General features: G+C 35.8%; 1 protein-coding gene across 1 annotated transcript in view; it reads left to right on the forward strand.

The window, feature by feature from the left end:
* Nucleotides 1-25260, forward strand: part of SLC24A4 (solute carrier family 24 member 4) — a 240438-nt gene that overhangs the window by 128138 nt on the left and 87040 nt on the right. The window contains 1 exon segment of the mRNA XM_074289649.1: nt 24313-24389. Within this exon segment, the coding sequence (XP_074145750.1) occupies nt 24313-24389 (77 nt within the window).

Genomic DNA, 25260 nt, shown 5'->3' on the forward strand with positions numbered 1-25260 from the left:
ATGGATCCCTTTCTCTTGTGGGCATTAAAGCAAGAAAAAAGATGAAGGAGCTTACATATGGCATTTCAAGTATCTGGTGACTAAATAATTTAACTCTTATCATTTCAAAGCATTTTAACCTACATTACCTAATTTTTTTATCTTCAAAGTCTTTTTTAAATTAAAGCTTTTTATTTTCAAAACATGCGTAATTTTCAATATTCACCTTTGCAAAACCTTGTGCTGCAAATTTTTTTTCCTTCCCTTCCTCCCACCCCCTCCCTTAGATGGCAAGTAAGCTAATATACGTGCAATTTTTGGATACATATTCCTACCAACTATCATGCTATACAAGACAAATCAGATAAAAAAGGAAAAAGAATGAGAAAGAAAAGAAAAAGCAAGCAAACAACAACAGCAAAAAAAGGGGAAAATATATTGTGATCCACCCACAGTCCTCACAAGACCATTGAAACTGGTCTGAATCATCTCATTGTTGAAAAGAGCCGAGTTCTTTAGAATTGATCATGATATAATCTTGTTGTTGCTGTATACAATGAACTCCTAGTTCTACTCACTTCACTTAGGATCATTTCATGTAAGTCTCCAGGCTTTTCTGAAATCAGCCTGTTCACCATTTCTTACAGAACAATAATATTCTATAACATTCATATACCATAACTTATTCAGCCAATCTCCAACTGATGGGCATCCACTCAGTTTCCAGTTCCTTGCCACTACAAAGAGGGCTGCCACAAACATGTTGCACATGTGGGTCCTTTTCCCTTTTTTATGATCTCTTGGGAATATAAGCCCAGTATATGCACAATTTTATTGCCCTTTGAGCATTGTTCCAAATTGCTCTCCAGAATGGTTAGATCAGTTCACAACTCCACCAGCAATCCATGTCCCTGTTTCTCACATCCCCTCCAACATTCATCATTATCTTTTCCTGTCATCTTAGCCAGTCTGAGTAGTACATCACCTTATTTTATTCTCACAACAGCCCTCTCGGGAGGTGTAAAAGAAATGTCCTACTCAGTTTTACTAGTAAAGGAAAGATTTATTATAAAGGGTAAGAATTGAGCCCAAACTTAGACAGCTAGTCTAAGCCTATGTCTTAGGACATTGATCTCTCCCAATGTCCATTCTGATTCTTTCTACAACTTTAACTTTAGAGATCTAATCCTTACTTATTAATGCTTACTTATTTCATAACTGAAGTAATTGAGACCCAAAAGGCTAAGAGCTATATAATATCTCACATGAAGAAAATACAAGGGTTGGGATTCAAATCTAAGTCTTTTAAATTCCAAACCCACACTCTTTTCATATTGTTCCTAACGTGTCTCCACATTTAAGCAGGGATAGTGAGCTTATTTGTAGTTTTGTCATTCAGTACTGAGATTTCGGGGCCTATAACATGTCTATCAATGTTACCTCTAGGTAAATTTTTATTCTAGTCTCCATCAATGTGGACATGAATTTTAAACTCCTGAAAGGTAATGATGGTGTCTGTTATTCTCTGTATAATGCCGTCATTACCTCCACCAAAAAAGCCAGAGACCAACTAATACTCACTTGCTTTGTTTTGCATTATTTCACATATATAATTGATAAAATGATAGGTTTTTTTTTCCTTTTCAATGAGTGGAATTAAGAGTGGGAGGGAGAAGAGAGGGAGAGAATTTGGCACTAAAAGTGTACTCTCCTGTCTTACCAAGCCCACACTCCATCAGTCAGTCAATTAATAAGCATTTATTAGGGACCTGCTAAGACACTGTGTAAAGTGTCATTGGGCTTGGGATCAGAAGGATTCATCTTTGTTAGTTCAAATTCAGCCTCAGATACTGATTAACTTTGTGACCCTGGACAAGCCACTGAACCCTGTTTGTCTCAGTTTTCTCATCTGTAAAATGGGCTGGAAAAGGAAATGGAAAACCACTGTAGTATCTTTGCCAGGAAAACCCAAATGGAATTGCAAAGAGTCAGAGGTGATGACAACAACAAGCCTCTCATTTCCCTTCTATTTAATCTGTATATTTGGCTCCCTTATTAGAATGTTTGTTTCCCTTTCTTTATATCCCAACACTTTACACTGTATGAAAACAACAACAAAAAAGTAAAATATTATAAAATATTTACTATTATTAGTATACTGTGCAGCAAGGCTGCCCGTGGATATGTTTTTTGCCATATCCTCCATCCTCTCTGATAAGATAAATTGATGCTTTCAGGATCAGCAGAATAAAGCTCTAGTACAAGAGTCAGAAAAAGCTGAATTCAAATTTAGTCTCAAACACTGTGATCCTAGGCAAGCCTCTTAACTACTGTCGTCCTCAGTTTCCTCATCCATAAAATGAGGATTAAAAATAGCACTTACCTCCCAAGATTGTGAGGATTAATGAGATTTTATATATATATATATATATATGTATATATATATATGTGTGTGTGTGTGTGTGTATGTATGTATATATATATATACATATATATGTATGTGTGTATGTATGTATATATGTGTGTGTATATATATATGTATGTATATATATATACATATATATATACATACATATATACACACACACACACACATCAAAGCTTAAAATGTTACATAAAGAAACTATTTAAAGGCCTTCTTGCAGAATTTCTTGCAACAATTTAGTGACTACTTTCTTTCCTTACTCAAAAGTTCTTAGAAATTTGTACATCCTCCAGAATCTCATAGGAGATTTCTTGGAAAAGTAGGTCTCTTGATTTCTTTTTTATGAATTGTTTCATTTCCTAACGTCTTTCCCAATTCACACACACACAATCCCATAGGAAAACCTCACAGAGACAAGTTCTCTACAAAATCAGCACCTGGGGGAGACGAGGCACATTGCATATATTCACATTATACTCTGCATCCTGGTTCCATAGACCAAGATCATTTGCTTCCATGGCTGGCAGGGTGCCATGTATCCTGGACTTAATTTGAAGACTTTGCTGGATAGGAACAAAGTTTTTTCCCACTGCCATAACTAGTAGGTAATTCACATTCAGCAAATTATGACAGATCACATAGTTCAAGAACTATTCTGGTTTTCTATTTCATTACTTAATTCTCATGGAAGCGTGGAATATGACAATCTTACATCCTTTCAGGAAATGGAAAGCAGATAAATTGCCTTTTTTTTTTTTTTTTTTTTGAGAAAGTAAGTTTAAAAGGGTCCCTAACAAATCATTTGCCTTATAGGATTTGCACTGGATAGATGGTAGAATATGCTGATATTTCTCTGTACTTCAGTTTCACAGCCTTTCCTGAATCCTAGAACAGTGTATTTAAAATATTGGTGGGGAAATTTTAGGATTCAGCTCTGTTGGATAGGTAACCTGAGTAAAGTCGCATCATTTAGAAGCTTTTATTCCAGTCTGTTGAAAAGAGACTTCTTATACTTGTCACACAATCTTAAAGCCAAAGTAGACTTTCAGAGATCATTCTAATCCAACTCTTTTTATTTTAAAGAAGAGGAAACAGGTCTAAAACGGGAGATATGTTGACCCAAAGTCACATAGCATTATTGATGAAGAGAACCAGAACTAGGACTCAAGTCTCCCAAGTTCCCCAAGCTGATGCTTTTTTCTACTTTATTTATATATGAAATATGCTCTGGTTCAGAGTAAATGTTGATATTCTGATTTTAATTGAAAATAGACATCAAGTTACACAAAATTAAAGCTGAGGAAGGGACCTTAGAACATATTATTATTTAACATGTATTGGTCAATCTGCCATCTGGGGGGGGAAGGAGGGGAAAAATTGGAACAAAAGGTTTGGCAATTGTCAGTGGTGTAAAATTACCCATGCATATATCTGGTAAATAAAACTATTGAAATAAAAAAAGAACATAGTATGTGAAAAGGGGGACTTCTGGCCCCCAACTCTGTTGCAGAGGTGGAGGTCCAATGAGGTGAAGCATTGCACGTCAGATTTTTCCCCTATACATTGATTGGTTTCTGCAAATGTTTTCCCCTCTTTTCCCCCTTTTTTCTTTGTCTTTTAAAAAAATTCTTTGTTATAAGGGATGGCTACTTGAAAGGTATGGGGGAAATATAGACAGTACAAAAATAAAATAAATCAGCAATATTTTTAAAAAACAGATTTTATTAGAGTTAAAAAGAGACATGGGCATAGAATGTTTGCTGATGTGGTATAGCATGTTTGATGTGGAAGTAAACTTAAAATCTAAAAAGTTAGGAAAATAAAAATAATATTAAAGGAAAAGGGGAACTTTTATCCTATAGTAGCTAAGCTGTTGAAAGATGAATACTATTTCAGCAAAAAAAAAAAAGGAGGAAAAGGGGCATCTGCATGAGCTCAGCCAGTAATAGATTGACAAAGAAACATTTATGATTGCAAATTGCCACCAGAAATTAGAGGATTATATGTCCTAAAGGAAGAAATAGTTGAAACTGTACAATACATTATTGCAGGCTGTGCAAAGAGTTAACTCTTACTGAATATCTAGCAAGACAACCTGATGGCTAGAATTATATAGAAGAAGCTTAACTTTTATGGACTAACGTCCGAGAAATGTGCATGCTATAAATTCGGACTTCAAAATGTCCTGGAGAATTCAACATACTGTACTGGAACCCGACTATTATGAAGGACTAAATTGTTGTCCACAATTGCCTGGGTAGAACATTGATCCATAAAAATTTAAGTACAACATTTTTAATGGATCTCATCGGCCAAATATTCATGATCTCAAGGTAAATAAAACAAAAAGTTTTCAAAGTCTAGAAATTTAGCATCAGCAATCAAAATTATGTGGGAACAGGATGAAATGTGAATCATTCCTGTTTCCCTGGCTGCTCCTAGACTTGTACCAATGATTCTTCCAGATAGCCTATAGAGAAGTAGCTTATGACCTGATCCTTTTATTCAACTATAAAAAGCAGTCTTTCTCTCTACCTGTGCAATAATCTATAAAAACATTAGAGTTAGTAGCAGGATGGTGACCCTTCCTTCCTGCAGCTGATTCTTTCTGAGCCCTATCAAAAAGGTGAGCTCACAGTTCTTTAGGGTCTGTAACTTACAAAGTACTTTCCCCACCATAATCCTAAATCATCAGTTTAATTAGGACTTCCATTCTGTAGGTTAATAACCTAAGCCTCAGAGGTTGACATAGATTGTTGGAACACTACAGAGACTTAGAGATCATTTAATCCAGGAATTCTTTTTTTTCCTTTTTTTTTCTTTTCCCTGAGGCAATTGGAGCTAAGTGACTTGCCCAGAGTCACAGAACTAGGAAGTGTTTAAGTGTCTGAGGCCAGATTTGGACTCAGGTCCTCCTGACTTCAGGGCCAGTGCTCTATCCACTGCACTACCTAGCTGCCCCTAATCCAGGAATTCTTAACTTTTTTGGGGGGGGGAGAGGGGAGTGCTTTGATGAAACTTATGGGTCCTTTCTCAGAATAATGTTTTTATTTCCTATCTTCACAAATTAAGGAAATGTTCTTTCCAAAATATATAGAGAACTGACCATAATTTATAAGAAACCAAACCATTCTCCAATTGATAAATGGTCAAAGGATATGAACAGACAATTCTCAGAGGAAGAAATTGAAACTATATCCACTCACATGAAAGAGTGTTCCAAATCACTACTGATCAGAGAAATGCAAATTAAGACCACTCTGAGATACCACTACACACCTGTCAGATTGGCTAAGATGACAGGAACAAATAATGACAAATGTTGGAGGGGATGTGGGGAAATTGGGACACTAATACATTGCTGGTGGAGTTGTGAAAGAATCCAGCCATTCTGGAGAGCAATCTGGAATTATGCCCAAAAAGTTATCAAACTGTGCATACCCTTTGACCCAGCAGCGCTACTACTGGGATTATATCCCAAAGAAATACTAAAGAGCGGAAAGAGACATATATGTGCCAAAATGTTTGTGGCAGCTCTTTTTGTTGTAGCTAGAAACTGGAAGATGAATGGATGTCCATCAGTTGGAGAATGGTTGGGTAAATTGTGGTATATGAAAGTTATGGAATATTATTGCTCAGTAAGAAATGACCAGCAGGAGGAATACAGAGAGGCCTGGAGAGACTTAAATCAACTGATGCTGAGTGAAATGAGCAGAACCAGAAGATCACTGTACACTTCAACAACAATACTGTATGAGGATGTATTCTGATGGAAGTGGAAATCTTCAACATAAAGAAGATCCAACTCACTTCCAGTTGATCAATGATGGACAGAGGTAGCTACACCCAGAGAAGAAACACTGGGAGGGGAATGTAAATTGTTAGCACTAATATCTGTCTGCCCAGGTTGCATGTACCTTCGGATTCTAATGTTTATTGTGCAACAAGAAAATGATATTCACACACATGTATTGTACTTAGACTATATTGTAACACATGTAAAATGTATGGTATTGCCTGTCGTCGGGGGGAGGGAATAAGGGAGGGGGGGTAATTTGGAAAAATGAATACAAGGGATAATATTATAAAATATATATATATATATAATAAAAAAAAAAAAAAATGCCAAAATGAAAAAAAAAAAAAAAAAAAAAAAAAAAAAGAGGAAGGATTTGGCTTTTGCTCTAACATTTAATAGTCATGTTGAATTTGATTAGACTCAGCATTATTAAGCTTCATTTCTGTTAAGTGCAAAATCATCTTAGAATCATAGGCCCAAAAACTTACAGCTACATGAAAACTTATTATTTCTACCACCTACTTCATTTTACAAATAAGAAAACAGACCAAGGGTGATTCAATGACTTATCCATGATAACACATAAGCTCAAATTTAAAATCAAAATAAAGACAATAATGCTCTTTCCACTTCAAAAAAAAAAAAAAAAAAAAAAAAAAATTAAGGAAATGTTCAATTTTAGATAGATGGCAAAAAAAAAAACAAAGATGTAATTTTTTTCCATCCATGTTCCTGGACCCTGTCCTCCCCCCACCCTGAAATCTCCACAGATTCCTTGGTAATCCATGCACTTCAAATTGATAATCCTTGCTCTCATTGCACCTTCTTATTTTACAAGTGTGCAGACAGGCCCAGAGCGGGAAAGGGATCCCAGACATTTTTGGTATCATGTTTCATATCCAATTTCAGGGGAATTAGAAAAGTCCCTTAATTTCTGAGTCTTGATTTTCTCACCTATAAAATGAAGGGGTTGGATTTAGAGACTTTTGGTTCCCTCCAATTCTCAATCTATGATCCTGTCATCATTTTATTTAATTATACAATCCCTAGTAATTTTTTCTGTATTTGAAGGTCTTATATAAGCCCCTTTACACAAAATAGTAGTAAAGAACTCTTTGCTAGTTACATAATTCCATGAAAAGTCAGAAAGAGGAGAAAGATCATAATTTTGGCCTTCCTTGCCCCTCTTTATTTGCATGGCAGTCATAAAGCTTCTGGGAACCCCAGAATTCTACAAGGGTTCAGGCCCATATACCTTTGTAAGTTCTCTTTGGTGGAGCCCCTCTGAAATGGGTTTAGGAGCCCCAGAACCAGATGGAAAATTAAACATAAAGCTACATGAAATTTCACCAGATGATGTCACCGCAGTGGTCCCACCAGGTTTTGCTCCCTGCTGGTCTTTCTTGATGACTGCTCAATGACTCTGGGATCACAGAATTCCTCTTTGCTTCCAGTTCTGGAATCCTCAGGCTAAGATATGATTTTTACCGTACCAGTCATTAGACTAGAGAAAAATGCTCGATGACTTTTCTCCCATAAGCTCGGCAGAAATGGGCATTTTATTCCCATGCAGAAATTCCTTGCTCTAAATAGTCAAGAACCAGAACTGTTCCTGCTAACGTGACTTTAAGCTAACATTTGTTTTATAAATTCAATCTCCTCATTATCCTGACCAATTGCTCTATAAGATTCTTCACTCTGGTTTAGGGTTAAAAATTCCATGTAAGTACTGGTCTAATTCTTCCTGGATATATATAAAATCAATAACTGGGGTTTCTGCCAAGAAAATCCTAGAGGGATACTCAGAATTCCATGTCTTCCATGCAGATCCATCTAAGGAAGCACAAAAAAATAGTCTCAGAGAATGAGATCACTATATTTTACCTGCACATCCATATTCCTGGCCATAGACAGAACTAGATAGCTGGGTGATGGATACAAGTCAAAGCAGTGACCACTGATAGCTAATATAGTCACTAATTTTCATGCATCATATGAGAAGCTTTTCATTTGAAGGAATCTATCAGATTATAAACTCCTTAAGGTCGAGGATGATGTCTTCATCTATCTTTAGTACAAAGCACTTGCCACAGGGTCTGATCTATAGTAAACAGTGAATATTTGTTAATAATAACAACAATGTTGTTTAATTGTTTCAGTCATGGCCTACCCTTCATGACCCCATTTGGAGTTTTCTTGGCAAAGATCCTCCAGGTTCTCCAGTTTATTTGACAGAGGAGGAAACTGAGGCAAAAGTGACTTGACAAAGGCCAGATTGGAGTTTAGGTCTCCCTAACTCTTAGAGCAATCTCTCCACTGTGACCATCTCCTTGCCTTGTATTTGTTTGACTAAATGAGCAACAGATTGAAGCCTGGAGATAGTTCATGCATATAATAGTTACATTACAATTCCTTGAGGATCTTATATTTCACTGATTGAGCCACTCACTCTCCCAATATAAGCCACAACCTCCCACTCATGCTTTTAGTAGATAAGTGTGTGTACGTTGTTATAGCCAAAAAAATCTTTTTTCCACCCTTGGTCCAATCTTTTGATAATGATTCTATCTAAATTATCTAAGATGCATCTCAGTTGATAAACACAAGTTTGTATATAGTCTTTGAATTTTGGTAGGGTTTGCCAGATTTTTCATTTCTCTGACATACCTTTGAAAATCCAAGGTCACTTTAGTAGAGCAGAATAAGTATTATAATATATGTAATATGTGCCTATAAGTAATATATACATTTAAAAATACTTATATAATTATGGTACTTCTATAATATTACATATTTATGATGTTTGTATTACATATACCATATCTATATATATATATGATATATAATGTTTATATAAAAATTATATAATATTGCCCAAAATAGCCACATGAGGTAAGAAATAAAAGATTATTCATACCATTTTATACATGAAAAAACTGAGGTCTATCAAAGACAAATACTTAAGTAATTATCAAAATTAAACTTAGTCACAGAATTGAAATTGGATCTTTGGTCACCTGATTTTAAGAATAGTTCTTTTTGTTGTGATTAACACACATTAAATACTTAATAAATGCTTTTTCATTCACTTATTCTGTTATAATAGAGTATCCAAGAAAAGAGGGATACAAGGAGTAGTGAATCTCTCTTCTAGCGATACAGAAGGAAGACGTGAGTTTCATGACTAAAGTGGATTTTTATAGTAATAAGACATGAGGAAATTGTGTACTGTGTGATGCAAACCATAAGGTGATAGGGAACGTATACATTTGAATTTTAACACATTGATGTCATTATACTCTCCATCCTCAGAGATAGGATCTTTCCTGACTATTGTTTCTACCTTTCCTTATTCCTTGACAATATGCCGAAGAGAATCAGAGAATCACAATGTGCCCATAATATGCTTCATCTTTCTCAGTATGTTAATCATTTCCTAGCTTATTATTTTCCTCCTTTCATATATATATGGTTTTTGGATGATTGTTTCTGTTATATTGACAGAACTGAGTTTTCTCCAGGGAACTTAAATCTCTCTTTCCTTTGAGTTGGAAGGGACCTATTCGGATTCAGAAAATTGTGTAGATTTCTGAAAATGAGTCTTTCCTTCCTTCTTCATTCGTCATTGCCCCTCACCCCCAGTCCTACTTCCCCTAAGTCTGCAGCTGCTTGGGTTGCAGAAACAGTCTCTTACTGCCTGGTGAATATAAAAGGACTTGTTCCAAGTCCCATAGAGTTCATTTAAACCAAATTTACTAATTAGTATTAATTTCTGCTCAAGATCATCCTGCTTTCATGAACATTTCCAGGCAGATCTTAAGCGAACTTCATTAACACGAGACCTTTACAATACCTGCGTTAAGTGGATTTAATAGAGTTTAGTCTTTGGGTCTTTTTATAAGCTGCCACACCATGCAGCTGAGATAATCATACTTGGCAGCCTTTCTCCTCAGGTTGATCCAAAGAAATTGAATTAGCACTCTGTCAAGATCAGATTTGTTAGTGACTCCCTGCTGCCTGGTGGAGCAGAGTTAGTCTCATGAGGAAAAAAAGAACTACACCTTTGCCCTATGGTACTCTTTTTATGGATAAAATGGCTTTGATTTCTGCCTTCACATAAAATCAAACCGGTCACCGGTGAGACACCTGCAGAAGCCTGCCATGAGGACCCTAGGCCGAGTTTTTATTATCTAGGCCCCATAATTGATCATGTTTCTGTTGAGAATTACATTATATTCCCAGAGAAATAAGCTTTTCCTGCTTCCCTCCCTCTCCCATACCTGCTACGGTTTCCCCTTCCTCAGTATATTCATCATTTCCTATTCTGTCATTTTCCTCCCTCCTCACTGCTTCAGTGCTATTTGAAACAGCCTATATTGATGCTTCCCAGAAGTTTTAAGGTGTTAGCTTTTGGATAATTGTTTCTGTTATATTAACAGAACTGAATTTACTTCAGGTAACTTAAATCTCTCTTGGCCCTTGCCAGAAGAAAGATGAATTCCTTTCAAACCTTTCTCTCTCTCTCTCTCTTTTTTAATTAATTTTATAATTATAAATTTTTTGACAATATAAATGCATGAGTAATTTTTTTATAACATTATCCCTTGTATTCATTTTTCCAGATTTTCCCCTCCCTCCCTCTTTTTTCTCTCTTTTTAATTCATTCCAGTTAATCCTATTTTAAAATCTAATTATTTTTTATTTCTACTCATAATTAGGAAGGGGAAGAGGTTACTATAAGATCAGACTACTGCTATTAAAATGTGCCATTAACTCTTAGAGAACTTATTTTTAAAGATGTCATTGGAGGCAAAAGAAAGATTTTTTCCCTTTGAATTTGTGGAACATTTAGTTTTCATTATTATAATACTGCTTTTGGTAAGGAGAAGATCTTGTGTGATTTTGAAAACTCTGCAAGTCCTACTCCAACTGGATATAGTGATATAAATTTATCTGCTCTCTATAAGATCCAGCCTAGTTAATCAATCAACCCATCAATCATGGTGGATTCCATGGGCCTGGAATTAGTAAGATTCATCTTCCTGAACTGCACTCTGGTCTCAGACATTTACTAACTGTGTCCCTGTCTGCCTCAGTATCTCTATCTGTAAAATGAGCTGGAGAAGGAAATGGCAAACCACTCTGGTGTTTGCCAAGAAAACTCAAATGGTGTCATGAAGAATTGGGCACAGTTGCAATGACTCAACAACCAGTCACTATGCTTGTTGCTAGAGATGCAAAAATAAAACTAACACAACTCTTGCCCTCAAGGATCTTACAGTCTAAGTTCAGCAAGGTGGACCAAAGGTGGACCACAGAATGATGTATTTTTTTCAGCCATAGTAAGTTATAAAGACCATCTATTAAGGCAGATCATTTTTCTTGTGCAGAGTGACAGATAGGGACCCATATTGGATTACTTGCTATCTGAGAGAGGAGGAAGTAAGGAAGGGAGGGAGAAAAATTTGTAATATAAGGTTTTATAAGAGTGAATATTGAAAACTGTCTTTGCATGTATTTTGAAAATAAAAAGTTATTATTAAACATTTTTAAAAGACAAAGAATTGCACATGTTTAATCTATATTGATTGCTGCAAAGGAAAGGAAAGTGGGGGGAAAGGGAGAAAAATTTGGAACAAGATTTTGAAAGGTGATCATTGAAAACTATCTTTGTGTGTCTTTAGAAAAAGAAAATACTTTAAAAAAGACAGATTGTGTTTGTGTTGTGGATCCCTTTGGCATTAGAGTGAAACATAAAATAAATTACATAGTATTATAAAGGAAACCCATGGTAATGAAATGAGATTATCAATTTTTTTAAGTTCATAGACCTTAGTTTTACATCTTCTGGCATAGATGCTTCTCTAACAACTCACATTTACATAGCATTTTAAGTTTTGCAAAGTTGTTTGTAAAAATTCTTTCATTTTATGTCTTATCATTGGATATTTTTAAGCACAAGCAAAAAAATAATAAAACATTAGTGTCGAACTCAAGGGCAGCTAGATGGAACAGTGGATGGACTGCCAAATTTGCAGTCAGGAAGATTCTTCTTCTGAGTTCAAATCAGGCCTCAAACACTGCTAATTGTGTGGTCCTAGGCAAGTCACTTAACCCTATTTGCCTCAGTTTCAAGAAAATGGCAACTACTCTCATGTCTTTGCCAAGAAAACCCAAGTAGGGTCACAGTCTGAAACAACTGAACAACGATGACAAAAAAATTCAAATCCAGAAAGGTGGACTACTAATTCATATATAAGGATCCCTGCAGGCCATATATTAACTTAGTTTAAAAATGTAATATCTCTCTTTATGTTTTTTTTTAATTTTGTGAAATACCTCCCATCTTTTTGGTCTCAAGGATCACTTATACTCTTAAAAATTAGTGAAGGTCTCCCCCAATCAACTTTTGTTTATGTGCATTATTTATATTTACCATAAATATCTTAGTATTATTATGAAAATGCTGTTGACCTCATAATACACATTTTGAAAATCATTGCATTAATTTAAGATGGACAGATAGAAGCATCCCTACATGTAGAGTTCCCTGTTACCTGACTCATGGCAAAGGTGTTGATTGGATTAGGTGCCCCCCTCCTTGTCTTTTCCAACTCTGAGATTCTATAAGGGAAATCACAATCATTGTCTTTTCCCCTATGGTTGGATTTATGGCTCCTTGAGATATTGAGATGTAGTTTCCAAAATATGTGTGTGTTAGATAGATATAGACATAAAAATGGTTTTTGTGATATTTGAAATTATAATTAAATTTGAAAATTGTTTTCCTTACAACAATGCTTTTTAATTTTTTAAAAATGTATTTAATATTTTATTTTTCCCTATTTCTATGTAAAATAACAGTCTTATAAGGAAGGTAGTCCATTATCACTACAGCTGAGAAACTTCAGGTTCAAGAGTACCAATGATCATATGGCCAGTCAGGTTCTTTGACTCCAAATTCATTGTTCTTTCTAATATATCACATGGGTCCAGCTTCCCAGGTTTATTCTGATGGACTTATAATAATTTTATAGGACTTAGAGTATTGATTATTTTTAATAGAATTAAATAATGATTGAGGGGGGAGGGAGAGGAAAGAGAGAAAAGGACGGAGAAGAAGAGAGAGTGTGTTCAAGGAGTTTTTAAAAATTCAATCCACAGCCTCCTTTCCCCAAAGGAAATAAGACTAATTAAAAGGTTTCAAAAGTTCAGTATCTAAGAGGAAGTATATCTCTATTAAAAACTTTATATCTCACAAAACATCTTCATTCATCATAACTGGAGAAGTCATTTGGGAAGGAGACAACAGAGAAAATTATTTCTTCCCTGACATCTTGGGGAGATTCCCCTCTGCAGAGCCTATGGCTCTCTTCACTTAAGTAGTGGGAAAGTGTGTATTACATGTAAGAAAACGAAGTAAAATCAAGTCTTTGAGTGTGTATTACATGTAAGAAAACGAAGTAAAATCAAGTCTTTGATTATCCTCATCCATCAAATAGCCTGCCATCAGCCTCCCTTTAATCTCTCCCTTTTGCCCTTATTCAGTTCAATTTTGATCTAATTTTGGCTTTAAAAAAAAAAAAAAAAAAGCTATATTGGTGGCCTGGAAATATAAGTAGAAAGGAACCTCTAATCCACTCAGGATTTCCCTCACTACCATAGCAACCTCTAAGTGAGAGAGGCAAGGGTGGAAAAGGCAGTTTTAGGGAATGGTGACAAAGTCTGACCTTCCAAATTTACCTTTACAGATTCCAAATACTTTCCCACCCATTCAGCTTCTTTGGTTCTCACAGCATCGTAATGAGACCAGCCACATTATTATCCTCAGTGAATCCTGAGGAACCTGAGACTTAGAGTAATCAATCTTGCCCATGGCCAAAGAGTGTTAAGTGACAAAGGTGGGTATTGAGCAGGTCTCCTGACACAAGGCTGGTGCTCTTCGTGTGTCACTGTGAGGCAATGTGGTACAGCAGAAGTTGGAGCTGGCCGATTGGAGTTTAAATTCCCGCTCTGCCATTTATTCTATATGTGACCTTGGGTAAGACCTCCTTGTACCTCAGTTTCTCATCTGTAAAATCAGACACATCCTTCTACCACCACCCGATCTCTTTTTCTTCCACTAAATAATACATTAGTTAATGTAGGGTTTCTTTTTTTAAAATATCATAAACTCTCGAAAGTCAGGTGAAGGCCCCTAAATAATATTTTTAGGAAACATTTAAAGGAAACCAATTATTATGTTGAAATACAGTTATAACCTTGTAAAATAAATTCACAGACCTCAGGATACAAATCCCTGACATCTACTACTTAGGAGATCTTGGTCAAGTCATTTAATTTCTGTGTGCTCCAGTAAACTGAGTAGTTTGATTTAGTGAATAAAATGTACTCAGAATTTTACATATCTTCCCCAAAGAGCTTTTTTTTTTTTTTTTTTAAATAAAGGCTATTGATATTTATCATATTAAAAAATTAAAACATTTTATTAATTATGAACATAGTATTGACTTCATGGACCACAGTTTGAGAACCATTGAATTAATTAAAGAGAGGCAGGTGGAGGGCATCCCCACATGGAAATTTCCCTGTGTTACCCAATCCTTAGCCTGTTCAGATAATGGCAACAAAGAAAATGCTGAATAAAAAAACTTGGTATGTTTGCTTGATGGGTCCCTATCCATTAAGTACATGGAAGGATTATATGCTGTCCCCTGAAAAAGAAAGTAAAACAATATGGCCATGGGGGAGATGATGATGATGATGGTGATGAAGATGATGATGAGCACCTATCAAGGAGTTACAAATCTAGGACACAGACACTCCAGGAGTTTATTAGGATTTTCTGTATTCTAAAAAACAAACAGTTTGTTTTTTGCATATTAGATTAAATTAAGTAACATCTGCAGAGCTCTATATAAATTTATATTGGCTGTTATTAGCTATGTAAAGGCTAAGAGTCATCATTATTATTGTTGTTATTACACCTCTTACCAATATCACTCTAAGTCACCCTAGGAAATTCAGATATATAAGAAGTAGTGTAATATAGTGGAAAGCACTTTGAATTTAGAATCAGAGTTCCCCTTGGTTCAACTGCCAGCCCTAATTTGAATGCCAGGCTGGGCATTGACTGACATTGATCAAGTGATTTAACCTCTCTGATTCTCAATTTTCTCATCTGTAAAAGGAAGGTCACGTGCTTTTGTACACTAGAAACTTAGGTCTAAATCTAAACCTATATTCCTATGATTTGCAGACCTTTAAGCAGACTGCATCATTGAATGATTCGTCCTGTGTTTTTATTATAATGGTAGGGTCAAAAAGAAAAACCCATTGCCCATCACTTTGTGGCATATGATTGTAATGGAATATTATTGTAACGAGCAAGATGATTTCAGAAAAATCTGAAAAGACTTTAAATGAACTGATGCAGAGTGAATAAAACAAAACCAGTGGATATTGTGCACAGTAACAGCAATATTGCATGATGAAAAATTGTGAATGATTTAGCTATTTTCAGCAATGCAATGATCCAAGACAATCCCAAAGGACTTGTGATTTAAAAATGATATCCATCTCCTAAAGACAGACTGAAACATATTTCTTTCTTTCTCTTCCTTCTTTTCTTCCTTCCTTTCTTCATGTCTTTCTTAGCATCCCCTTCCTTTTTTTCCTCCCTTTATTTTATATTGGTTCAAGTTTTCTTTTACAGAAATATGTTTTATGTAATTGCCTATATATAATCTATATCAGATTGCTTACCATAATCAAATGGTAATTTGTAATAACTAGCAATTCCAAATTCATAACTAGTAATAGTAATTACTCATTATTAAAAATAGTAAAATGTAACAAAAGTGGAATTCTGATCCCAATCTTTTTGCTCTCTTCACTACAGTCTACCACATACACTCTGCTCTGATCTATACAGATCTGAACTGGGCTTTTCAATAGTGCAGGGGAAATGTCTCAGGAGAGGGACCCTGGAAGTCACCTTGTCTAACAGATACCTGAATCGTGAATCCCATAGTACAACATCTTCAGAGTGGTCATCTTCTACTTCATTATCTGTAGGTTTGGGGGATTCACAATCAAGTTAACTGATTTGGATTTTGTTTGGCTGTGATTTTTAGGACTTTTCCCCTCTTATTAAAGCAGAATCTGTTCCTGAAGCTTCTACCTTTTACTTCTACTTCTATGATCAGGGGCTAAGTAAACCCTCTCTTATGTCACTGCTATATATTTTGAAGACCATACACAAGGAGGAGTCTAGACATATTTTGAATAATGGCACCCTCATTAGAATAAGTCCACGACTCTTCAGGTGATTACTTTGAAGTACACAAAATTCTTTTTCAGGTGTATGATTCCGAATATTTATGGGGAAAGGGGAAAAGTGGTTATGTTGTTTTGTCAACCCCACCCAAAGGGAAATGAGTTTTTGGTTGTTATTTTTTTTAAATGTACATTTTAAAAAACATTACCCTAATTTTAAAATAAATCTCTCTTCTCTCTCAGCCAGTGAACCATTAATGATAATTATAATAATAATAAAAGTCAATATTTATATATGTAGTACTTTAAGATTTATAAAATTCAAATATTATCTCATTTTATCCTAATGACAATTGTGGGAAGAAAATGCTATTATTAGCCTCAAATGAAATAAGATTTGTAGAATGCCTATCACAATGGCATGTAGTAGACATTAATAAATGCTTGTTCTCTTCCCCCCTTTACAAATGAGGAAACAGAGGTGGAAAGAGATTAAACAACTTTTCCATTGTCACATAGCTAGTAAGCAGCTGAATGTGGATTTGAATTCAGGTCTTCCTTTAGGTTTAACACTATCTACTCAGACACCTAGTTGCCTCAAAAATCCCTAATAATAATTTTTTTAAAACAGAGAGAAAAAGTTTAGCCAAACTGGCCAATATATCATCTGAGTCTGATGGTATATACAGTAATCCTCATCTAAGGTCCTCCACCTCTGCAAAGAAGGGAAGGAGGTGCATTTTTTCATCTTTTTTCTGGAGCCAAACTTAGTCATAATTACATAGTATTCAGTTTTATGTTATTGTTCTTTTCTGTTTACTTTGTTGTTTTCATTGTATATATTGTTTTCCTGATTTTGCTTATTTCTTCTGTCCATAGAAGCGTGGTGAACGAAAACTATAATTATAAATATTTGCTATGTTGCTGTGTTTTTATAGGAGAAGGAAAAATCTTTGGAAGAGAATCAGAAAGAAAATAAGGGGTTCTTCTCTTTCCCTGTTCTATATGTTCTAAACTTGGGATCTTTCACCTTACTGACCCCATCTCCCCTCATCTCCCCACTCCCTCTCTTCCAGTCCCAGGGGATTGGAATTTTATTTAACTTATTTAAGAATGTACATGTGAACATAGTAAACTGGCCTTAAGATAAGTGTCTCATTATTCAGATCATTTCATGTGACCATTTAACGTATACTTGTCCAACCTCCTGACTGGTACAAAAAAAACATGATCTCTGAATTCTCTCAACACTAAAATTCCATACTTCTGTGAACTCAGGAAGTTCAGGAAAGAAGAAATGAAAAGCAGGATTTTACAGAGGGGAGAAGATTCTGGATGCTTGTTGTTTGAAATTTCTTAACAGAAATTTCAATAAGTTCAAAGGCTGTTTTAGAAGTAGAAAGGATTTTAAAATATAGTATTCTAGCATTGGGATTTTTTTAGGTGAAAAAGGGGATTCTTTGCCTCAATTGCTGCCTAGCCTTAACCACTGACTGTGGCCTAATTCAGACTGAGACCGGTTGAAGACCTTAGCTTATTAAGGCCCAGGTCTCCCACTGCATCCAGGGCCATCTCCATTTGTCCAGATGGCTCTGGAGGACAGAATCAGGGACCTTGCACAGCACTCCCTCACCTAAATCCAATTCATTTGCATGTCATGGCATTATCCCCCTTGTCTCTGATGAGGTCTTCAATGTCAGATGTAGTTAGCAGAAGAATTGATAAAAATTTGTCCCTTAGGTAAGCAGGAAGAAGGCTCTGATTATGGAGATCAGTGTAGTTCCTTGGTCCCACCTTCTTAAGTCAGAAATCCAAATGATGTCAAGCCCTTGAGATTAAAATGGCCCAAAGCTTTGCTGCAACCTTCCTTTATATCAGCCCACTTCTGCCTCATGGTGCCCCCCATGCCACGTGGTATCTCCCCTAACTCCACTCCCTTCCCAACCCCACGTCTCCTCCTCAGGCTAATTAACTCTTTTAGGGCACTAAGTCCCTCTCAGGACTTAGCCTGCCAGCTCAGGACATGGGGTGCTCCCTTTCTACTAGGGAGGAACAACGACATTGGGAAGAATATAAAGTTCATCTAGTTCAGGAGTTCTTTACCTGTTATCCACATAGGAATTATAGATAGATTTCAGGGAATCCATGAACTTGGATAAGAGGGAAATTACATCTTGGTTTTCTGCTGAATTTTTAAAGTTTATTTTTATTTATTTAAATAAATAAAATATTTAAATAATAAAAATTAAATAAAAATTTTTAAATAAAAATATTTTTATTTGAATTTTTTATAATACATAATTTTTTATAATAGACTTTAAGGCAACGATTTGGAGAAGAGATGGGTTTTATCCGACTGCCCTGAGTGGACTTTCACAAACTCCCCCCCTTCAAAAAAAAAAAAAAAAAAAAAAAGAATTAAAAATCTTTATTCAGGTCTAATTATTTATTTTCCGGAATAGGAAAACTGAAGGCCCATAAAACTGAGATGATTGTTACTCAGCTCATGTCCTTGTTCCACCCCAGGGTTTTTGCCTCCTGGTTCCTAAAAGTCCATTAACAACCGAAACTCAGATTTCTATAGTGTTGTGAGGTTTAGAAAGCACTTTGCTGTGAACAACCCTTCCAAGGCAAGTGGCGCCTGTATTCATCTTCCCCCGTTTGTAGCTGTGGAAACTGAGTCTCAGAGAGGTGAATATGTCATTGTGAGAGGTGGGATCTGAGCCCCGCAGACTTTAAATCCAGTGCTCTCTCCAAAATCAGCCTTCCTATTTAACTGAAAACTCCTCACACGCCAGCACTGTGTAGATGCTCTGGGTCTGACTTCTACCCTGTTACTATGAGAGAGTCCATTTTCTGGGAGAATTTTGCCTGCAGTCTTCATAAATATTTTAAATGATTAATATCTTGACCCCTGCCCCTAAGGGAAATGAAGATGAGAACTGTGGTTTCCTGAAATAGCCATTAACCATTCCATCTCAGCCTTGTCTTCCTCCTTGCTCTAGCAGCAGCCAGCCCTAATAGCAGGATCAGGTGGGCTTTGTTCTCTTGCAGCAATATTTGTTTTTCAATCACAAAAGAGTAATCTCTTGGAGCCAGCTCCCCCTTCCTCTCTGCCTCCAGCTCCTACCTCCCCACTCCCCACCAAATTGATGCTGGCATGAAGACTCCTCCCGTTACTTTCAGAGCCGATGATTGATGGTTAAGGTGCACTTACAGGCAACCAAATGAGGTTCTTGGTTGAAATTACGTCTCTTCACAAGCTTTTTTGAGATTCCAACCCAATTCTTAGCTTGGGCTGGGGAACTTCTTTCCAACAGGCTTTGAGAAAATCACTTCACTCCCTAGTTTGGGATTTTCTTTCTCCTTCCGACTCTGTCTTTATAGTTTCTCTTTTTTAATGCTCCTAGTCTAATTTTCTTATTTTAAAGACAAAAAAGGAGAAAGCATAGTATAGTTGGATAGAAAGAATATTTAGCATTGTTTAGAATAAATAGCATTTATTAGATCACTAATTAGTTGTGTGACTTAAAGTGGGCAATTAAGTACTATTTCTCAAAATTGTGGTTTAGAATGGGAGATCTTTTAAGATGAGAATGGGTGGAGTGAATAAATGAATGAATGAAAAACATTAAGTATTTACCAACCTGTCCAAATGCTTGATCCTAGCAGTTTGCTTAATCTCTTAGAAAATCAATAGAAATAATTATTTCTATTATTTCACCACCTACCTAGTGAGATGGTTACGAATAAACTGCTATTAAAAAATAAGAGTTAAGATTCCCACCCCAATGTTCTTTCTTTTCTTTTTCCTCTAAATATCAACTTTTATTTTCTATTAAATGATAGACTGGTATAGTGTCAACAGCAATAGGAAGAAAGAGCCATGGGACCTAAACCATTTTACACTGGCTATCTCCCATACCTGGAACATCTCTGCCTCCTGGCTTCTCTAGTTTCTTCTAAGTCTCAGCTAAAGTCCCATATTCTGCAAGAAATCTGTCCTAAGCTAATAATTAACGTGCAACAAGAAAATGGTATTTACACACATATATTGTATCTAGGTTATATTGTAACACATGTAAAATGTATGGGATTACCTGCCATCAGGGGGAGAGAGTGGAGGGAGGGAGGGGATAATTTGGAAAAATGAATAAAAAAATAAAAATAAAGAAAGAAAGAAAAAAAAAAAAAAAAAAGAAACCTGTCCTAGACCCCCATAAACTTAAGGTTTCTTCTCTCTGAGATTATCCCCAATTTATATCTTGCTGGTTATATCGTTGTTTGCATTTGTCCCACCAATAGACTGTAATAGAAAATAAGGACTATCCTTTGGTTTCTTTATATCTCTTGTGCTTAACAGAGTACTGGCACATGGTAGTACATGCTTAATAAGTACATATTAACTATCGACTATAATAGGCACTTTATAAACACTATGACTTATTCATTGGATGTTACTTGACTAATAATATCTGTGTTTCCATCTGATTATTTCTTCCTCATGAAGTTTTTGTTAATGTGCTTTCTTTATATTGCTAACAGTTCTCTATAACACCTCCCATTCACATAGAATCCTCTCTTTGCTTAAGTAAAACAAACTAATACATATCTTAACAACATGCAGTTTCTGACACACTTAAAGTTTATTATCTCTCTACTGAGAAGAGAGAGATATAATCTTGATCCCTTCTGGAACCAAGACTGGCTAACACTGATCTGTATCCTAATGTCTCTAAGTGTTGGTTTTTTTTTTACATTTCTGTAGTCATTTTATTATTATGGCTGTGTTGACTGTGAGACATGAAGTTCCCCTATTTCCCCAAAACTAAAAGTAGTATCATATAGAGAGCAATGGAAAGATACATGCATGGTGGGTATGAGCAGTCTGCAAAATATAATCAATTGGAAACAAGCATTTGAATGAACATATTTTAAAGAAATTTTGAATTAAAAATATATAGAGAAGAACACAAGTTTAAAACTTAATAATATAATGAAGAGGAAATATGGACTACTATAGTCACTAAGGCAAGAATGAAAGAGAACAGGGAGATTGACCAGAGAGACTGACACTCTGGCAATAATAGAAGAAAATGAAGAAGCTTTGTGCCCCTTGAGTGGATTCCAATTTTTTTATTATTTATAAATTTTTGACAGTACATATGCATGAGTAATTTTTTTATAACATTATCCCTTGTATTCATTTTTCCAAATTTTCCCCTCCCTCCCTCTACTCCCTCCCCTAGATGACAGGCAATCCCATACATTTTACATGTGTTACAGTATAACCTAGATACAATATATGTGTGTAAATACCATTTTCTTGTTTCACATTAAGTATTAGATTCCGAAGGTATAAGTAACCTGGGTAGATAGACAGTAGTGCTAACAATTTACATTCACTTCCCAGTGTTCCTTCTCTGGGTGCAGTTATTTCTGTCCATCATTGATCAACTGGAAGTGAGTTGGATCTTCTTTATGTTGAAGATAGAATGGATTCCATTTTTAAAAAATAAAACAAAAAGCTTGGACATGCTTGGACAAAGCATGGATGAGAGTTGTACAGGATGGTCAAGCGTGAATAGGTTGCAATCTGTATAAATGAAGGGAATTCCAAATAAATAAGATCACAGACCTGTTTGACTATTGTCATCACATGTGTGGCAATATCTTTTTTCTACTCATTTTCATCTGTTATCTGTTTAGAAAGTCTATCCAGGTTTCTCTAGTTGTTATATTCATCATTCATCTTTTGTGTCTTTATAATATATCATTCTATTCATGCACACAATTTGTCCAGTTATTCCCCAGACCCTCCAACATCCAAGTTTCTATTGACTACATCCACACTGCCAGCATTTGATAAACCTGTTGTCAGTTTTCCCATTAAGTCAAAGGTTTGTGAAAGTTTGACAAGCACTGACTTTGATCAGTTTAAATTGACATATTCAACACTGCTAAATTATTTCATGCAAAAAAAAAATCACAGTTGCAAGGAATGAAAAGCTTTTTAATATTGAATAAAAATACACTTGTGTACTTTGTTTCTCTACCCCCCTCCATGTCTCAGTCTCTGTGTATGTGTGCACATCTCTCTGTTTCTCTCTGTGTATCCCTATCTCTCTGTCTGTCTCTCTGTCTCTCTGTCTCTCTCTCTGTCTCTCTCTCTGTCTCTCTCTCTGTCTCTCTCTCTCTCTCTCTCTGTCTATCTATCTATCTCTCTATCACTCTCTCTCTCTATCTCTCTCTCTGTCTATCTATCTATCTCTCTATCACTCTCTCTCTATCTCTCTCTTTCTCTCTCCTCTTTCTCTCTCCTCTTTCTCTCTCTCTCTATCACTATCACTCTCTCTCTCTATCACTCTCTCTCTCTTTCTCTCTCCTCTTTCTCTCTCTCTCTCTATCACTATCACTCTCTCTCTCTCTCTATCACTCTCTCTCTCTCTCTCTCCATCTCTCTCTCTCTCTCTCTCTCTCTCTCTCTCTCTCTCTCTCTCTCTCTCACTCTCTCTCTCTCTCTCTCTCTCTCTCTCTCTCTCTCTCTCTCTCTTCTCTCTCTCCTCTTTCTCTCTCTCTCTATCACTATCACTCTCTCTCTCTCTAACACTCTCTCTCTCTCTCTTTCTCTCTCCTCTTTCTCTCTCTATCACTATCACTCTCTCTCTCTCTCTATCACACTCTCTCTCTCTCTCTTTCTCTCTCCTCTTTCACTCTCTCTCTCTCTCTCTATCACTCTTTCTCTCTCTCTTTTTCCCACCTGTAACCTCTGAAGAGCAGAGCAGTTTTTCAATAGAACAATGAGTTTGAGCTGGTGAAAGCAATTCTGTTTAAGTGACTTCATTATAACATTGGGAAAAAACATATATGCCATTAAAAGCCTCAGTCTTTTCATCTGTAAACAGGGTGAAAGGGTATGAATACTTTAGGGACTTCTTTCACATAAGTTTATATTGATTTCCAAAAGTTTTGACATATGACTCTGTTGAAAGAATATTTGCCTGCCTTGGTTTCCACAGCCTTACATAGGAAAATAATCCTGTAGTTTTCAAAGCCTTGTTCTATATTTCATACAAAAGAACAAGAACTACTTTGAGGAGCGTCCTCCAGGATCCATTCTCGCCAGAATGCTTAAAAGGAGCAGGGTGGCAGATGGATCTAGTGTATGCAGTCACAGGGCTAGACGTAATCCCCAGAGATTGTAATTGGTTCTGAAACAGCTTCATAAAAAATGGCATTTTGAAATTAGATCCCTTAAAAGGCTTAACATTAGTAACTACTCAATAAATGTTTAAATGTACACATTTTAAGGAAATTTTGTATTAAAAGAAAGAGTGATAAATTTCTATGTTCAGCAAGTAGTAATCTCCAGATTTGTCTTTTTAGAAATCTGAGATTTTAATGTTCATTCCTTCATTGTTTGAGCATTTATTAGGCAACTACTATGACCAATGTCCTAGAAGAAAGTAGAAAGAAAAAGACATTGATCCTGCTCTATAACCTTAAACTGGGAGATGAGGCATATCACAGTAGCCAAAATTCAAAATATATTATAAGAGCATGTAGCAATTTTCTATCGAGTTTCCCTTAAAGAAGGGAGTGCTTGTTATATGAAACATTGTAATACGATCAAGTTACTGATCTTCAAAAATTAAAGCTTTGCACAGGTATCTACTATATTCAGACAAGGAGACAGTATAGGCTTATTCCTAGCTGCACAGTTTTAATCAATTGCCATGATTGGACCACAAACTACAATTATTTTTTAAAGCACGGATTGGGGTATTTGGGACCTCATATTCACGGCAAGTTCTCTTTTCCTCTCTTTCAGCGATCCATGAGTTCCCCACAGATTTGTTTTCCAATAAGGAACGGCAGCATGGAGCAGTCTTGCTACACATTCTTGGAGTAAGTTATCCATTTTGCTTTTGGTCCTGCTGGTATGGGGAAGAGCAAGCAGAGGGGAGGGAGTAATTCCATTCTTTTTTTTGTTGTTGTTGTTAGGACATGATACAGGACACACACCCAGTGATGGTTATTTCAAAATAAGGTTCAGTGTTTAACAAATTACACTGATAAGCCAAAATTGGGGAAACAGGGACCTATAGAGTTTGATTGTCCATCTTGGGTTGTACATAACCGATTGTTGTTTGTCCTTCATTCTTGAAGAGAACCAATGAAATCATGAGGGTGATGTCATGACTCGCAAGTGAACTGGATTTAAATGAGTCAGAGTAGCACAAAGTCATTGAAGTCCAGTGGCAAGACAAAAACCAAGACAACTAGTGATCTCTCAAGATGCAATGGATAACCTGGGCTGATTTCTAAATGAAGCCCAAACTAACTTCTGATCATCCAGGGCCATTAGTAGGGATGTGCCTAAGAAATGAAAAACCTTTTAAAATTTTACCCTAAACAGAAGGATACATAGATTAACAAGAAATTCTGAAAGTTACACATTGAATTTATTACAAATTCCAAAGAAAAAAGCAAGATCTACACAAAAGAGATGGACAATTTGATATGCAATCTACTTTTTTTAATCTACTTTATTTTGAAATGCTAATTTTATTTAAGGGTTGTTAAATTCAGAATTTTTTTAATCCTAAACTAGCCAAAAAAGGGAACTTGGGGACATAAAATGTTCTAAAATTGAACCAAAAGACTTGGGGATTAACCCTTCTTTTTGTTCTAACTGCATTCATGAAGATAATGAGGAGTTAATTATATTTGTATATGCTGTTTGTTTATATATACAATGGGAAGGGCTATGAATGAC

This window comes from Sminthopsis crassicaudata, chromosome 2 (assembly GCF_048593235.1).
Source record: "Sminthopsis crassicaudata isolate SCR6 chromosome 2, ASM4859323v1, whole genome shotgun sequence".
Lineage (NCBI taxonomy): Eukaryota > Metazoa > Chordata > Mammalia > Dasyuromorphia > Dasyuridae > Sminthopsis > Sminthopsis crassicaudata.